Raw genomic sequence first — 18201 nt, 5'->3', positions numbered from 1 at the left:
ACGACCGTTTGGCTATAAATCGATTTAATGTACAGCATTGTCGCTATTTTCCTTAGCACAGTACAATTCTGCTAAGCTCCAACGATACATGCTATTCTGGATACACCGTGGTCCTTCTAAAAGCAATATATTTGTTTTTATCTTGGCCATAGAGTTAGGAAAGCACTGTGTTTCCTGAACGAATTCATAAAACACGAAGGCAGAAGCACATTTAAACATTGCGCAATTATTAATGATAGTTAAAATTTTAAAGAGTAAAAATTTTATCAATAAAAGTACCCCTCGATGCACAACATAAGCGCTTCAACATACGCATGCCTCTCCAAAGGCCGTATCAACTTAATGGCAGGAAATATAAATGAGGAAATTTGTTGCCATATGGTAAGTGAAGCATGCAAATGTGTACATGTTAAGCACTGCAATTCAAAGGGGACAAGAAAAGAATTGGACGAGAAAAACTGTAATCCAATACGGCGCACGAACTACGGCTGTATCGTGAAAGGCAAACAGGTGGCTGAAAAGGCACTGCTGTCAGAAGAAGGGGGTGATAATCCCTGAATCTACGACTTGCAATCGAATACCAAGCCAAGAGAGTGAACAACGTTTGGAAGATGACCAAAAATCTAAGGGGAATGCAGCAACACAAAACCAGTTATGGTTTCAATATGTGGCCGCCTCCATCCACAATGGCCGGTTAATGATTGCCAATAAATGATCCGATGGTCGTGGCAGGCCACGTACACCGAATACCAAAATGTTGAAAAGTACAGCAACTGATTTGTGATTTCATTTGACAAATGTAATTACGGTAACATTACAGTCCGTTGAGATATTGAAAGTCCTTCTACACTGGTGGAAAAATGAGATGAGTAATGTACTGTATATACCGGACTATATTTAAAATAAAATAAAAATGGAAATAATTAACTAATGCTACTCGATTCTTTTTTTTGAAGTGCACTGCAGAACCCTCTCAACCCTTCATAAAAAAAACAACTGCGACTGGGAGATTAGCAGCTGCTCCCCTCCGCACCACCAGCAACACGAGTTAACCGGTTTAGATTATCACGCTTAAGGAAAACAATCTGCTCCTGGCTTTTTTTTTGCTGTAAATGATTAAAGTGAATCGTAGAATAGGTTAACGGAAGGCACGTTATTGCAACGAATGAAAAATACTGTACAGAACTAGAGAGGCCACCATCGACTGATTTTACAATCATCAAAATTGGAGAAGCATCTGAAATTATTTACACTTACAGATACAATCTTTAATGTTGTATCTCACTTTAACAGTGTTACCTTATGTGAACGGTGACACGCAAAAAAAACCTACTGAACGCTACGGCTTTTTTTTTTACAAACACATGGCTCAGATAGATTAGAACACCCACAATGATGCCACTTTCAAGATATGAACCCAACCAATCGTGCTTAAACGGGTACCAGGCTTTAAATGGCATTGGCGATTATATCGAAAAGCCACAATGAAGTACACAAATATCAGTCACCATGAAAATGTGATTAAACGTGTGACATGCATTTTACCAAAAAAAACTGTTTGAATAAGACAATCGCAATGGCCCTGTAAAGAATGACCATTGCCCAAAATGTGAGCCCATCGAATGTTACCGAATGTTTTCATTTGTGCACCAAACACGATCCCTTAACGTTTTATTCATGTATTTTTAATACATTCCGTACCATGATTTTAGAGAAAAGTCAAAAGTTTTAAGTGACCAACAACTGAACCATGTGACTATAACCTCATTCCCACTGACCGGATAATCCCAAAACCACAAAGAGTTTTCCTCACGTCTGGTTAGGCTTAACAAGGATACACAAAATCAACATTTACAATTTGAGTACGACGTTTCGCCAATAATTACAAGCAGCATCGTCAGGCTACAGCCAGAGTTGAGCAATCCTCCTGTTTTGGTCGTAAATAACACTCTTCTAATTTGAACAGCAAAATAAAAAACTAGGGTGTTTTAATCTTGATTTAAAGCTTTCGTGACTGCAGGGATTCATATTCTTGGTTCTTTCGGTAAAGTCACGTAGAAGGGAAATAATACAATAATATTAATATAAAACAATAAAAAATTCTCACGACGTGTCGACTGCAACACAAGCGATCATCACACACCTGATGATGATTGCTTGTGTTGCAGTCGAAATGTCGTGAGAATTTTTATTGTTTTATATTAATATTATTTTATTATTTCCCTTCTACGTGACTTTACCGAAAGAGCCAAGAATAAGGGTGTTTTAAGTTTAACATATAGGCTTTCGCGACCAATATTATCCATAAGACTTTTTTTGGGTTAGATCCCGTAAATATATAAATGTGTCAAACCCGCCACCACCTTTAAACCTGCCACCAACACAACTCTGGCTGTCAGCTAATGATGCTGGTTCTAATTACTGGCGAAACGTCACCTTACTCAAATTGCAAATGTTGTGGGTTTACTTTCCAACACACCGGTGTGCTGTACTAGTGTAGTGCCGTAGGTAACGAATTGGCACGTTTTGTTTACGTGACAAACCTTACTAATTGGCTGTGTCGGGTGGTGGCGGGTTTAACGACACATTTATACTTACGCGATCTAACCCAAAAACCTCTATTATGGTGAGGGTGTTTGATATAGCGTAGTAACTTCACAACAGGTAACTGAAAGTACACTTTGAATGTTGCATTGATATGAATGTCGCCGTTGTTCAAAATTTCACATTGATTATATTAATCGTTTGGGTAAGGACCATCTCATTGTATTATTTCCGATATCAAAGTATTTCAATTGTAAATGAAAATCAATTCAGAAAAGAGCCTCTGTCTGACAAAGCACCATTTAATCTCTCTTGATTTCTGTAATCCTTTGTTACTACAATCAGCACTTTGCTAGTTAGCATCACAACATGATGGGAGTCTGTCATCCTATGAAAAATGTAATCTGAACACTGCACTGTGGTTGGATAATGGTCACTGTTATTGCAGAGGATGGATTATAAAAGTGTGCTCAAGCACAGATCAGTGGTATACGTTGTTGAAAATAGAAGCAATCTGGCAACGAGTGGAATTACTGATAAGCCAGTACATCAACAAATGACTGTACTGTATTCCAATACACATCAGTGCATAAAAATACATTTTATTTCCAGATGCGTTTTAATTGAAATGTGATACAACATCAAATTCAATTCAGACCTCATTGTAAACACAATTAGTTTGTAATAACCGCAGTCAAATGATGTGTTTTGAGGGTATCATGAAAGCAACTGCTTTTAATGCAGATGGATGAACACACAAGGCCCGATTCACGGTGCATTTTTACTTTAACGTTTTTTCCCTTCAGAATTCAAAGCATAAGGTGGAAATTTCGGCATTCCGTCCACATGCGTGTTCCCACATCATTCATTAAGTAGTTTTTGGCCCGATTCACACAGCTAATCAGTATCGGGGGCCGTATTGATGTCTGCATGTTCGCCTCACTAACGCGCCAGGAAAGCAAATCGTGCTCCCATCCTGATCCACCCATCCTTATCCTCCCAAGCGCACACCACACCATGAACCATTTCGGAAGTTCAGATGGAGTATCCGTAGAAAGATGCTCAGTACTGTGCAGGCAACTACTGATTTTTGTCAGGGCCAGGAATCAAACAAACTTGGAGGTGACCAGGTTCATACCACAGTGTAAGAGCCACTGCGCCACCATTCGCCACATATACAGAGATCAAAGGCACTGTCTTGATAAAGTGGTGTAAATTACATTTTCAATAATGAAAACGGACAGTAATAGAGCCTACAAGGACGGCACGCCTGGATAACAGAAATGCCTAAATCGATAGTCAACATACTGACAGCCAATGGCTGTTTACCCCTTTGGTCAAAGCAAAACAACTCGAGGACAAATGTACAGCTTTGTTCCAAATCAACTGCTGGAAGAAAGCCTCCCTACACAATATAAATTGTGTGTATGTTGCTTGACCATACTTCGCCATACTGACCAATGCGGGTTCGTAAAAGGGGAGGGGGTGTCAAAGGACAAGTTCAGTTATCACTCACGACTTATGTTAGCTGTATCTGGGGAATCAAACTCAAGAGTGCCAACTTCGAAGCATAATTCTCCCCTCCTCGTCCCACCATCCAAGTCCACCACCTGTGGCTTATGTCTGTGAGGTCACACGGGGAACTGTTTGCGTGTGCGTGCATTGCATGTCTGAACCTGTTTAAGATTATACTAGTGCGTGTGTGCATGTACATGTGCACCTGTGCATGGGTGTGGAGGTGTTTGTGTGTGTAACGTGTGAGATTTAGTGGTTCGTACACCGCACTACGAATCCCACGACTTGGGTTTCACTGCCGGCCAGTTTGAGCGGCATTCAGAATCTGCTCTGAACATCTCCTAGGCCGACTCAGTCCTCATTGAGTCACTGGTGCAGTGCTCCTTACAATCCCCTCTTATTTTTGAGGAATGGGTTGGTGGATATTCTGGAGATGTATAAAACATCTCAACCCGCTGGGTTGCTGGATAGCCCGGGGGGAGGTAATTCTGCATACAAATGGATGCTTGAATGTATCTGTGCTTCCGAGTGTTGCCCCATTTTATGCCTGTTTTGTATAGGGGTGTTCCGTGCTTCCTCCCACGTGCAAAAAACACACTGTTCCAGGAACACTACCTCTTTTGCATCATCTACATATTTTTCATCGTCGGGAGAAGCAAAATCAATATCAAGGACACATTGTTAACAGTATCGTCGTCTTCATTTATCACCTTCATCAGCTATGTCATCATCATCGTCGTCATATGTGTATAAGCCATGATATCATGCTGGACTAGAGTGTGGAAGCCTAATTAGCATTAATTATCACGTTGGACAGAGGCCAAGTGACTAATGGACCGAGCACTGCACCTGCACACTAACTAGCCTCTGGAGATCATAGAAAAGCAAAAAAACAACTATCACGTAAGAAAAAAAACCCAACTATCACGTTTCAAACTGTAAATATATAGGAAAAGAGCTAACAATTATGCAACCATTATTGCCGAGGGTCAAACACTAAAGGTACGGGTTCACGTTGGAGTGACATTTCCAGGAACTAAGTTTTATTACCGCCGTGATTTCCGAGATCAGGGAAGTTCCAACGCGTCACGCCTGCAATCGTGTTGGCTTCTTCCCTGTCCACCATTTATCTTCTGTCGTGAACATTTCGAAATGTAAACTTTTAATTTCACATCTTTATTTTGTAAATGTCAGTGATGAGTGCAACAAAGCTATGTTTGTATGTATGTGTATGTTGAACTTCTTTCGTACCGTACGTAGCCAACAGTGCTAAACAGAGGTGCAGTTGTGGTGTCTGTGTATCGTGTAAGCGTAAAAACAGATGGCACAAGAAGTTTATTTCACAATGTGACACTGTAAATGAACAGAAAGGCGACTTGACCGATATTTAAATCATTCCTCTTATTTAAATGAAAACAGAGGAAAACGCCCGATGTGGCTGCATTAGGGAGAAAATTAACAGCATTTGGTGACTATCAGTAGCACAACAAAGTACGATAAAATACCTTCATCATAACACTTCCACCACCTAGTTCATGTACCGAACGTAATTCCATAATCAGACCTTCACATGCAAACGTATAATGTTATTGCATATAAGGTAAACCAATTATTGAAAGTTAGATTTTATTCTATTTTCATATTAAATGTGTGTATAAATCAGTCTGGTGGGAGCCTTGCGACTGCACAGTCTGTGTATGTGTGCTATTTCATGCGTGGTATATTTACAGGAGTTATCATGCTGCGCTAAGAACCCGGTAACCCGGGTTCGATTCCTGCCCACAGTCAACACCATTGGCGATTATTTGAACCGCTCCTGGGCCTCCCCTAAATTGGGTTGACTCAGCCTCAAATGAGTACCTGGTGTAGTGTGTAAACATCACAACTTGGGAGACAAAGGCTGGTGCTGACCACCTAGCTCCTCGTATGCCGCAGCGCCGGCCTTTATAGGTGCTCGCAAACAGTACTTGCTCTTACAGTCTGTTAAGGCTATACGGGAGATATTTGCCTTTGTATTTCATATGCACACCGGGCATCTATGGCAATACTGAACACTTGTGTGCTGTAACCACGAGTGGATTATTTAAAAATGATGACAGTATTTCAATTTCAAATCTGAGCTTCCATTGTGGCAGAGAAAAACACATTCTTAGTAGTAAATAACTAAAAAGTGAAAGGATTCCATTTTATTGTAACAAAAAAACTAATTTCCATTTAGTCCAGTCATTGATATATTTCCTGAAAATTTTAATCTGAAGTGCTCTTGTCCCAGTTACATTTGAAAGCCGATTTAAACTGCCTCTCACGCGAACATGACTCCTTCATGAAGGGTATCGTGCTGGTCAATTCTAACAAAAGAGCATTTTCAAGTGAGAGTGATGAAGTTAAAACTGTCAAAACAGCTCTGATCGAAAGAGGACTAGAATAGTAGCTATGAGGAAGAAGGGATATTCTCAAGGGGTCAATCAAGGGTAAGGTGAAGCAATTAGATCTTCAGATTAACTTATTGCTTCAAGCTTTACCTTGAGTTTATCAGTCTCAAACTGCACACATTCGTATATATAACGCAAAATAACCTTAAGCATCGTTGTGGGGAATATATGTAAGAATAAATAAGCAGACAATATGCCTTATTCGCATATATCTGGCCCTCCACGTGAAAATCCAATACTTTTTACACAAACCCATCAGCCACATAACCTTCTGGGAGTGCATCATTTCAATAATCTCAGCTACATTGGTTCAAGCAAGCTAGAGTCTGCTGATGAGACACTATGTCAAAGCCAGCCCAGTGTTTGATTGTGTTGAACCACTGTTGAAATTATGCACTCATGTGGAGAGACAGATATGCTAAGGAGCCGCATTGTCAGGCTTATTTATTTTGTTACACACATTGGAGATTATTGGTACAGTATAAGTGGAAACCTGAGTCATTGGCTTCAAGGTAGCATCCCCAATCAGGTGGTGCTTACATTCAACACATGTCTGCTAGGGAGCCCAGCGATGGTGCACATCACATTTTGCCTCCACATTCCACACATCAGTTAAATCACCTGTGGTTTGCACCTAGGCTTTTAAATTTAATAAAACATGAACGAATGTATTGTACTTCAAAGTCATAAATACGCGTTTGGGACAATGGCGTCAATGTCTCGCAAGATATTTAGAGAGACAAGTCAAAACAATGCTGAGGAGAACCATCTGAAATATTAACCGTCCATACTACAGTACTCTATTTATGTTGAACTTCTTTTGTACCGTACGTAGCCAACCGTGCTAATCAGAGGTGCGGGGGTAGGGCAACAAACTAAACACAAAATGCAGCTCTCAAGAAATGAATTTTCGATCTAGATTGAAAAGTGTATAGCTCCAGCAGATTCCTAATATCGGAATGAAGAGCATTCCAAAGGACCGCAGAAGTGCATCTGAAAGCGCGCGATGCAGTGACCTTCTTTGTTCGATGGTTAGCCACACACGGGTGACAACCCTAGTTTCTACTGAAACTGTTGGTTACATTTATAGCCAGGGCTGGGGCTAGGGGGTGCTTGGGTGGGCACTGCCAAACCAAATGTCCATTTGGCCCAGCCTCTCCTTAGCGGTATATCGCTGCTCTGTTGGCCCACTCTGCCGCTCTACTGGTCCACCCCATCCGAGGGGAGCGCGAACCAGGTCTGCATGAAGCAACTGGCAACTTGGGCAATTACCACCACCGGGGACAAAATGGAGAACAATTGTACGTGACCAGAAGTTGATGGCACCAAAATAAGGAGAACATCAATCAGCGGCCGTCAGGGAAGAGGCAAAGGGAGAGATGCCGCAAACGGTAATGCCGTACCTGGTCATGGGCCAGTCTGTGAGGCCCTCCATCAGGCCGTCCGTGAGTATTAGCAGACGGCAGGAAGCGGTTCCGATGGCGGATGAGTCGCCACGTGACAGCGGCGTGCCGTCGAGCGATATTTTGCGGCAGCGAAGGCATGTTTGTTTCGCTTTTAATAACTGGACCATGTAGTCGCCCCACTGGTATCCATTCTCGTCAAACAGGATGACCACGGAAGAGCTGCCTGTCCCTGTCAACACGGAGACAGAAAAGAGAGACAACTTCCTGTAACTCAGATAAGCAGGATTTTATGGTGAATGCTTGAAGCAAAAATAGTGTTTCCTTGGAGCTGCTCGGTGGACTGATATCCGCACTGAATATGTACTCGTTACATCTATTTTTTTTGCTCGACAGTAATGCATAACCAGGTGATGTGTTTTGCAAATGTCGTTTACAGGGGCTGTTCGACCATACCTCACCACACAGATCAGCTTAAGTTGGTAAAGAGCAGGGTCAGAACCAGCTCTATGTCTGGCATTGGATGTTAGCCATGGCCAGGAATTGAACTCAGGTACCTGGTTCATTACACGAATCTGTGCCACGCCACCAGTCCTTTAGAACAGTGGTTCAACTCTTTGCTTCGTACCCCCTGCCCCCCATTACAAATCGGGATAAAAGATATATTATAGGCAATGTGTGTTTACGATTACTGCACAGTTTGATTTTTCACAATTTACTAAAAGAACGTGCTTACTTTTTACGTGTCGTTTACCCCCCATGACGATAGCGACACGTCCCCAAGGCCACCTCGCGGGTGCCCCTCACACGCGTGGCACACGCCGTGCAAACCCCAGGGGCTATGCGAGACAATCACGACGTGACGTGGGGTAGGCTCATGCAGTGCTACGTTAAATTGCAAAATATTTAGTAAACCGTCATTACATTATAGTGTTAGACATATGTCTTACGTGTTCAATACGTGGAATTAAGATGTAAGTTTTTCACGAATTATTCAAAGTATATGCTGGTAGGGGTACGTGGACAGTTAGGGCTGGTTGTGTTCTAAAGGATTTGATTGATTCATTAATGGCTGTTGCACCCCCTAAGTGACAGGCCATCTTCACACTACTGTTTTTGAGATCGAGTGATCTGCCATGGGCTGTCAATTTTCATTCTGGAGATTTCCACAGCAGACATATGTTGGTGTACATCAACGTATCACTTCTTCAATTACCTATATGAATCATACCTGAGAAGAAGAGCATCATACATCTATGACATATGGATAGTAAAATGGAAGTCTAGAGGTTGTACAAAAAGTATATATATACCCCATGGGAAGTTGGAGACAAAAATGCTTCCTTCTTAAAATACAGTGCAGTATTTCCTCTATCTGCAGAAATAAAGTTGCCACCAAATGAAGGGTTCCTCTTGCTAATATTTTATTATCAGTACACAAACACCATGTGTTAAACGCTCCAATAATTTAATACTGTGATCCATATCACAAATATACCTTACAATGTTTTCAAAAAATGTTTAGATTCCTGAGATAAACACAAATCTGCATTTCACTTCAAATTTAGTCAAGGACAGCATTATGGTAAAAAAGGGCAGTTTCATATTTGCCAACATTTTGTGCGTCACGTTACATTTTTTATTCCCGTTATATTCAATTAAATTACATTTGAAACAGTTGCACATTCTTAGAGGCGTGCCGTATCCCACAAATGTGCCAGCAGTGTGTCACTTAAAAAAAACGGAATGTCCTGTAAAAGCTTTGTTTTATTATGAATCTGCTGGAATAAAAAAAAAATCACTGAGTATTCTACTGACAATAAAACATCCCATCATGTTGGTTGCCTAACCACAATATGGGCAATGGATGGACACATGCAGATCAGCACAGTGAGTTGAAACTCTACCAAAGGAAGCAACATTACAGCAGTACAACATATCTCTTGAGATTCTGTTTAGAAACATGGTCATTATTGACAAAAAATGGAATGCTAAATGCAAATTGCCAAAAGAAGCGTGGAGAAATGCATTCTTGGAATGCAATTGATAAGCAAGAAATAGTAACGTGTACTGTATGACAGAACATATGCAGGTTATCAGCATCATGCAAACTGTTAATAAAAATAAGTGGACTATGGCAGGACACAACGCTAGAAGGTATAATGACCGATGGTCAAGAATAATGATGTAGTGGCAGTCCGCTGTGGATATGGAGCGATAAATTCAGCACATGTGCAGGTACTAGGTGAACTATTACATTACAAGATTGTGAGAGATGGTGACAGTTCCGTAAAGCAGTGGATTGACCATGGCTGATTATAATGAGGACCATTAATCTTAAATTACTCAATTTCACTGTTAATCTCTCCTCTTGATTGTGGAAACTTTTCACTTCTGATTATCCTAGACTTCACTGCTGATTCTAGCACCAGTGACCATTCCATCCCACTGGAGTGCCTCCAAAACATTGTCGCTATCTGCAGAACACTTCTCTCCTGGTTCTACTCCTGTCTCTCAAATCGCTTCGTCTACGTTTCCATATCTGGATTGTCATCTCAGAAACTCCTGTACTATGGTGTCCCACAAGCCTCCATTCTGAGCCCACTGCTCTTTTAAACATATAACCAATTGGAAAAATAACATCCACCTTTAACACAACATAATAGCCACCTTCAAAATGAACCACCGCTTAAAAAAATTGATGATACTCAACTCTCCATTTCAAAGTTGGCAAACCATAAGTACTCATCAATCTTGATTGGAATCCATACATGACTACAGGAATCCATACTCTTTGGTTCTTTCGGTAAAGTCACATAGGTAGAAAAATAAAACGAAAAATAATATATCACGACGTTTCGATCTTGCTGGATCAGCTGGTTCAGCAGTTCCACTGCTGGATAATTTTTTTTTATGACAATGACACAAATGCATACGTTTTATCATTGAAAATATGTAAATTAAAAAAACATCACTGTTCTGGTCACATGTAAAGTTTGTGGGGAATAATAACCATGTTCTGTACTAGGCATAAGCAATTAGAAAATAACACTTACTACCCAGGAACGAAAAAAATGTTTTTGTTACACAGTGTAATGAATTGACAATTGCCATGTGGACATTGGAATTTTCTCTCGGTGCAACAGCACAAATAAATGCTCAAAAGAGCGTGGAGCCAGTAAACTTAGTTTTTTTAAGTATAGTAAGTAGCATTTTCTGACTGTGCTGTAATTGCCACCAGTAATTGGTGTTGCGTTATGAGTGGGCGAGATTTGAGCCTTCAAAAAAACCCTTACGACCTACCACCCCAAAGGTGAAAAATGTGGCAACTCAACCTCCAAAACAGATCAATACAAATGATGTGAGTGATGTACATTGTATCGCAGCGTAAAGGGGGAAAACCCATGGTTAACGATCGTGTTTTTTGGAATGCTAAAACACCAAGCAAACTTAGTTAACACCTATCACTTATGGTTTCATTAAAAAGGGCAGCACGCTTTGCATCACCACATTGACAAATGTTCCCATTATACTTCGTACATCTGTAGATTCTACTCTGATGATACATGGTTGCGTCTGATATTGATGGACAATGTTGTCTGCTGCTGTATGTATCGATCCGCATAGACGTAACATTACAAACTCTTAAGAGGGGAAAAAAACATTTTTTTTACGTTTCATACAATTACGTGCGAGTATTGGCAACACACGTCACAGAGTATCTCACTTTAAAGATAAGTTATTAACGAGTTCGCTTGAAATGCAGTCGTGCCTTGGCTATTACTGTAGACTGAAGCATCTTTACGTGACGTTTCCGTTTCAATACTTTTATTTTAACCTACAAGACCCCGGTGATTCATGCGAACCCTTTACACAAAATGTCAATACCAAACCATACTCTTAATTAAAGTCAAAGCCCCCCCTACCCTATACTTTCAATAATTAAAACATTCCATTTAGAAAGTCGCACACTCGATAAGACTGCAACCGGTACCTTCCATTCTCGCATTCGTCTGGTTGTTCCTGGTTCTTGTTGGTTCTTGTCGTAGTTATTTCTCAATCTCCCCCTTAATCTCTTGAAGTATTAAAACAAACACCACGGCGCTTGGATATGTGTGTACTCTGTAACCATGAGCTTAATTGTGTCATTAAGCGCAAACGTCGGGAAATTCCCCGCTCACGACGAGTTGGTTGGCAAGATTTTAGCCAAGTGCATTGGTGGAATGCCAACTTCCTGGTTTTGGTCACATTTAAATGTAAAGTATAGGCCAACAAAAATGTGCAAATTTTTTTTAAAAAATCACTGCTACTGTTTGCGGGAAAAAACCTCACGATCAAATTTGTAACTAACACGAAAAAAAATTTCAACTCAATAAAAAAAATCCCATATCTAACGCTGCATTTCACGTTAAAATATAACCACGTTCATAATTTCCTTTCAGCAAAAAAAAACAAAAAGTCAAAGTGACCACTGGCAAACCACGTGTACTAAATCTGTGCAAGCGTGTACTCTTAAACGGGGTGGGGGGGGCCGGGGTGGATGTGGGTGGGTGGGTAGGGGGCCCAGTCCCCCGTGTACTGCTTCGTTACACAACACGTGCGTGCGCCCAGCGTGTCCACACCGCGCTGGCCCCTGCTGGCACGTGGGGGACACGGCGAGCGCGCTCCCTCCTTGACGCCGCGGACAAGCTCCTCCTCCTACTCCACTCCAGCGAGCGAGCGTTCGAAGGGTTCTTTAACAACTGCGAACACCCCTCGCGAAACTCGCGCCACATGGTAGGTGCCGACGGGCAGGCAACTGCATCGAACCCCATTCGTCAAGCCCCGCCCTCCTCCCCGTCAGGCCACGCCCACAATTGCCCCCCCCCCCACCTGCAACGAGGAGGCATTGGAAGGGGTTATGGGGAATTGATGGCTGGCATGGATGAAATCTGTAAATCAAAGCTGTGAACGACATGACAAACCCATCATATACGGTACTATAGGAGTGCTAAATAGTGTGCGAGTGGGGAGATGCTAACGCCCCCGTCTGGTATGCAGGAGGCCGTGGGTTATATTTCCATAATATGTAATTATACTGGAGGAATGTGATGAGCTATGAAGCTTTTTTTCACAGATGTCCCGACCTTGACGCCTGTATAGTTGGAGTTTGCATGTTCTCCCCGTGGTCGCGTGGATTTGTCTCCGTGTCCTCCGTTTTTCACTCCACATTTAGAATCAACGTGCGTTTGGAGACAATTTGGCTGCTAGAAATTTCCACGCGATAAGCCACTTCGTTAAGCTATCATTTATGGTCAGGTCGCTTCTGAAAAAGATTTGTATACCTCAGTGGGTCTTACCTTGGTAAAACAAAAAAATAGGTTAGTTTACATATGATGTCCAGGGGCAAACTTTGCAGCAGTGACCATTCAATGTTGACTATATAAATATATGTGATGATATCTGCATTGGCAAGTGGTGTACAAGCATAATAACAAAACAAACTCAACACATTCGTTCATGTATGCTACGAAGGGCCATTATTAGAAAAGTTACCTATGAAATCTGTGTTAATGTTTGAGGCAGTGTTATTGGAGACGACTCTGTACTGATGAGTCCTAATAAGGACGAACGCGGTCAACAGTTGTCTGTCTCTCTATCACTGCAGCTGCTCTCAGTCGGTCACATTTGCTCAAACGCCACTGTAATGGTGACCCAAGACAAGAGATGATGATGATGCACTTAGGGAACTAACTGCTGACGTATGTTTGCCATAATGCACAAAGGTTGAGTGGGGAGCGGTGGCGCAGTGGTTAGCGCTACGAACCTGACTACCCGGGTTCGATTCCTGCCCACGGCCAACACCGGTGACGATTATCCGAACCGGTCCTGGTCCTCCCCTAGGTCGTCTCAGCCTCAAATGACTACCTGGTGCGATGTGTAAACATCGCCACTTGGGAGACAAAGGCGGCCGGGCGTGGTGTTGACCACCCACCCCCTCGTGTGCTCGCTAACAGCACTTGCCCCTACAATATGCTAAGGCTACACGGGGAATCTTTGTCTTTTTTGTTTGAAACGTACGGAGGATGGCTTCGGCAGCAGCGTAACGAGCGTGGGGGCAGGGGGGGGCCTTGGCTCCGCCTAGTGGCCAAAGCTATGAGTTGGGCCCCCCCTTGACAATCACCGTACAACAAAGCTGGAGTTGGATACATTTTGCTAAGATAGAGCCGCCCCTACAGCGCTAACTGTTCGAGATCGTGAACGTAAAGATGTGATTTGGCGAGAGGAAGACGCGATATATATAAAAGCCTAGGATGTGACCGTGCGAGATGAATAAAATATTAGGGGACAGCACCTGGGCGATTATTACCGCACCCCCTGAGCTGATAATGTAGTGTTCTACACCACCCGGCTTGGGTCAAGTCTCAATAAAAATCATCGTGATTTCACTTACTGCATCTCACCTGGTGGCCCTGACTCAGGGGGAGGAAATGCAACATTCCCATGGTAGGTGCTAGACCGTCCACATCACTTATTTTTGCGATACTGCGTTTGCATTTTTGCACGAGTACAAACAGCAAACTCAACACACGTGTCAAAAGGTAACGTTTCGGGAAATTACTCTTCCTCAATGGCAGCGAGATGACAACTGGTGATTTCCCAGTGCTTAACCTTTGTCACATGAAGTAGCACTTGTGCAGCGCCTTTAGATGGCGTTACATTTAGACGCTTTATACATGCCGAATATTATTATACTGAGTGCCTCCTCGATGTCTTTGTAGCACGCGCACCGGACAAGCCGCTTCCTTAAGGGTGTCCAACTGTGGGTTGTGACTCTCAGAGTTTGTGTGGCCTCACCACCCCCCTCTCCCCCCCACCACCACCCCATCCCCCCCACCACCACACCATCCCCCCCACCACCCCCCTATCGCCCCCACCACCACCCCATCCCCCCCACCACCACACCATCCCCCCCACCAGCCCCTCCCCCCCACCACCCCCCCATCCCCCCCACCAGCCCCTCCCCCCCACCACCACCCCATCCCCCCCACCAGCCCCTCCCCCCCACCACCCCATCCCCCCCCACCACCCCCCTCCCCCCCCACCACCCCCCTCTCCCCCCACCACCACCCCATCCCCCCCACCAGCCCCTATCCCCCACCACCCCCTATCCCCCACCACCCCCTATCCCCCAACCACCCCTATCTACCCCCCCACCACCCCTATCTACCCCCCCACCACCCCTATCTACCCCCCCACCACCCCTATCTACCCCCCCACCACCCCTATCTACCCCACCACCCCCCTATCCCCCCACCACCCCCCATCCCCCCCCCCACCACCCTATCCCCCCCCACCACCCCTATCTACCCCCCCACCACCCCTATCTACCCCCCCACCACCCCTATCTACCCCACCACCCCCCTATCCCCCCACCACCCCCCATCCCCCCCCCACCACCCTATCCCCCCCACCACCCCTATCTATCCCCCCCCACCACCCCCCCCCATCACCCTATCCCCCCCACCACCCTATCCCCCCACCACCCCCCCCCACCACCCTATCCCCCCCACCACCCCTATCTATCCCCCCCCACCACCCCCTACCCCCCCCCGCCACCCTATCCCCCCCACCACCCTATCCCCCCACCACCCTATCCCCCCCACCACCCTATCCCCCCCACCACCCCCCACCTATCCCCCCCCCCGCGCCGCGTGTCGTGGTGGTACATCCCGCCGGCGCGTGACGTCACCGCGCGGCCGCGCACTGTGGTCGTCGCGTCGCCATTTTGAATTGGCGAGGCGGCGGCGGCGGCGTCGCTTTCGGAGAGCGGTGCGAAGCGGAGAGAGAATCGTTAAAGCGCAGAGCGCAACTTTCCTCCCCCACCCCACCCCTACATCATGTCCACCAAGGACGGCGGCAAGCTGTCCCCCACCGACCGGGTGGTGAAATGTGAGTGGCGGCGCCGCCGTTATCGTCGTCGTCGTCGTCCGCGCGCTCGCGGTTTTTTTTCTTCCCATCTTCGCCTTTTTCGCCTCGGGGTTGAAAATCGTAGCGCGCACGGGGCGACGCGAGCCGTCTCGTCGCGCGTGATTGGCTGCGACGCCCGCGTGGCCGCCGCCCTCGGCCAATGGGGAGCGCCAACACGGAGCGAGGCGCCTATGCGCTACGCGGAATGTGGTCGCGGCGTCCCTGAGCCTCAGGGCGGACGGGAGCGGTGCCCGCCGTTGTTTATGGAGCGGTGTTTTTGTTCGCCACCACCACTACCACTACCACCTCCCTCGCTTTCCTTCGCGTTTTAATTGGCGTGATAGCGTCGAGGTCCTTCATTTGCTGCTCGGCGTTTTGGCGTCCTTTGGTTTTCGTTGCTGACAACACAAAAAAGAGACGATGATGATGAGGATGATGGTCGCGGTGGTGTTCTGTCTGCGCTCGCTCGTGCCCTGTTGTGTGTGCGTGCGCCTTTTGCGGGGGCATTTGTTCGTTTGTGGTGGAAAGAAGGAGAGCTGTGGTGATATCCCGTCAGCTCGGCTTTTGAATTAGGATCCACGGATAGCCGTCAGTCGATGTTAGCAGAAAGACGTATTTAGACTCGTCTAGGTAGACTCGGCTGTAAATGAGTAAGTACCTCGCGTGGGGTATAAAACGTCAAGCACTTGGGTATACAAATGCAGCCGGGCTGTGTGTGTGTTGCTGATCACACCACCGCCCTTGGTGTACAATGCTGCCCTTTAATATTCGCTCGCCCAGTAGCACTTGCCCCCTAAAGTGTTTAGGGCCGACTGTGGGAATCGTGTGTGCGCAGCCCTGCTCGCCTGTCATTGTTGGTGTTGTGTTGCGGCACTCGGCCGCCTACGCCGTGTCCCCCGTCCCCCCCTTAATCCGTTTGCAGCCCGGAGCCTGGGGACAGCACGCGTGTCCCGCCTACGCCCGCACACTCTGTGTGTCTCCGTCTCTCGCTCGCTACAGACGGTGCTGTGTGTGTGGCTTGTGCTGCGTGTGTGGCTTGTGCTGCCGTGTGTGGCTTGTGCTGCGTGTGTGGCTTGTGCTGCCGTGTGTGGCTTGTGCTGCGTGTGTGGCTTGTGCTGCGTGTGTGGCTTGTGCTGCGTGTGTGGCTTGTGCTGCCGTGTGTGGCTTGTGCTGCCGTGTGTGGCTTGTGCTGCCGTGTGTGGCTTGTGCTGCCGTGTGTGGCTTGTGCTGCCGTGTGTGGCTTGTGCTGCCGTGTGTGGCTTGTGCTGCCGTGTGTGGCTTGTGCTGCCGTGTGTGGCTTGTGCTGCCGTGTGTGGCTTGTGCTGCCGTGTGTGGCTTGTGCTGCCGTGTGTGGCTTGTGCTGCCGTGTGTGGCTTGTGCTGCCGTGTGTGGCTTGTGCTGCCGTGTGTGGCTTGTGCTGCCGTTTGTGGCTTGTGCTGCCGTGTGTGGCTTGTGCTGCGTGTGTGGCTTGTGCTGCGTGTGTGGCTTGTGCTGCGTGTGTGGCTTGTGCTGCGTGTGTGGCTTGTGCTGCCGTGTGTGGCTTGTGCTGCCGTGTGTGGCTTGTGCTGCCGTGTGTGGCTTGTGCTGCCGTGTGTGGCTTGTGCTGCCGTGTGTGGCTTGTGCTGCCGTGTGTGGCTTGTGCTGCGTGTGTGGCTTGTGCTGCGTGTGTGGCTTGTGCTGCGTGTGTGGCTTGTGCTGCGTGTTGGCTTGTGCTGCGTGTGGGCTTGTGCTGCGTGTGTGGCTTGTGCTGCGTGTGTGGCTTGTGCTGCGTGTGTGGCTTGTGCTGCCGTGTGTGGCTTGTGCTGCCGTGTGTGGCTTGTGCTGCCGTGTGTGGCTTGTGCTGCCGTGTGTGGCTTGTGCTGCCGTGTGTGGCTTGTGCTGCCGTGTGTGGCTTGTGCTGCCGTGTGTGGCTTGTGCTGCCGTGTGTGGCTTGTGCTGCGTGTGTGGCTTGTGCTGCGTGTGTGGCTTGTGCTGCGCGTGAGGCTTGTGCTGCGCGTGTGGCTTGTGCTGCCGCGTGTGGCTTGTGCTGCCGCGTGTGGCTTGTGCTGCCGCGTGTGGCTTGTGCTGCGCGTGTGGCTTGTGCTGCGCGTGTGGCTTGTGCTGCGCGTGTGGCTTGTGCTGCGCGTGTGGCTTGTGCTGCGCGTGTGGCTTGTGCTGCGCGTGAGGCTTGTGCTGCGCGTGTGGCTTGTGCTGCCGTGTGTGGCTTGTGCTGCCGTGTGTGGCTTGTGCTGTGTGGCGTGGATTGTCCTGCGTGGGTTAGTGAGCAAACGTAGCTCACGAGGGTGGACCTGCCGCATACCGTGTATAACGCCTGTCCGGTCACCCCCCCCCCGTCAGGGTCAACAACATAAACGCGT

At 46.5% G+C, this 18201-nt stretch overlaps 2 protein-coding genes across 14 annotated transcripts in view; one reads left to right on the top strand and one right to left on the bottom strand.

Moving 5' to 3' along the window:
- Positions 1 to 12346, bottom strand: part of LOC133350616 (phosphoinositide 3-kinase adapter protein 1-like) — a 172563-nt gene extending 160217 nt beyond the window's left edge. For 4 of the 6 annotated variants that reach the window (XM_061565152.1, XM_061565153.1, XM_061565156.1 and 1 more), the window contains exons 1-2: positions 11889 to 12346; positions 7895 to 8126 (exon numbers count right to left, since the gene is read on the bottom strand). In XM_061565152.1, coding sequence (XP_061421136.1) covers positions 7895 to 8126; positions 11889 to 11895 — 239 coding nt within the window. In that variant the 5' untranslated portion in view covers positions 11896 to 12346. The remainder of the gene's footprint in view (positions 1 to 7894; positions 8127 to 11888) is intronic. The other 2 variants (XM_061565154.1, XM_061565155.1) reach the window with 2 other exon arrangements.
- A 3286-nt stretch (positions 12347 to 15632) lies between these two features.
- The window catches only part of LOC133350615 (serine/threonine-protein phosphatase 2B catalytic subunit beta isoform-like), a 58962-nt gene continuing 56393 nt past the window's right edge, over positions 15633 to 18201 (top strand). For all 8 annotated transcript variants that reach the window (XM_061565151.1, XM_061565150.1, XM_061565148.1 and 5 more), the window contains exon 1: positions 15633 to 15826. In XM_061565151.1, the coding sequence (XP_061421135.1) occupies positions 15775 to 15826 (52 nt within the window). In that variant the 5' untranslated portion in view covers positions 15633 to 15774. The remainder of the gene's footprint in view (positions 15827 to 18201) is intronic.

Source organism: Lethenteron reissneri, chromosome 34, assembly GCF_015708825.2.
Source record: "Lethenteron reissneri isolate LAM-NWPU_2019-01 chromosome 34, ASM1570882v1, whole genome shotgun sequence".
NCBI lineage: Eukaryota > Metazoa > Chordata > Hyperoartia > Petromyzontiformes > Petromyzontidae > Lethenteron > Lethenteron reissneri.
Note: the sequence above shows the minus strand (reverse complement) of the source record. Positions and strands in the feature narration are given on the sequence as shown.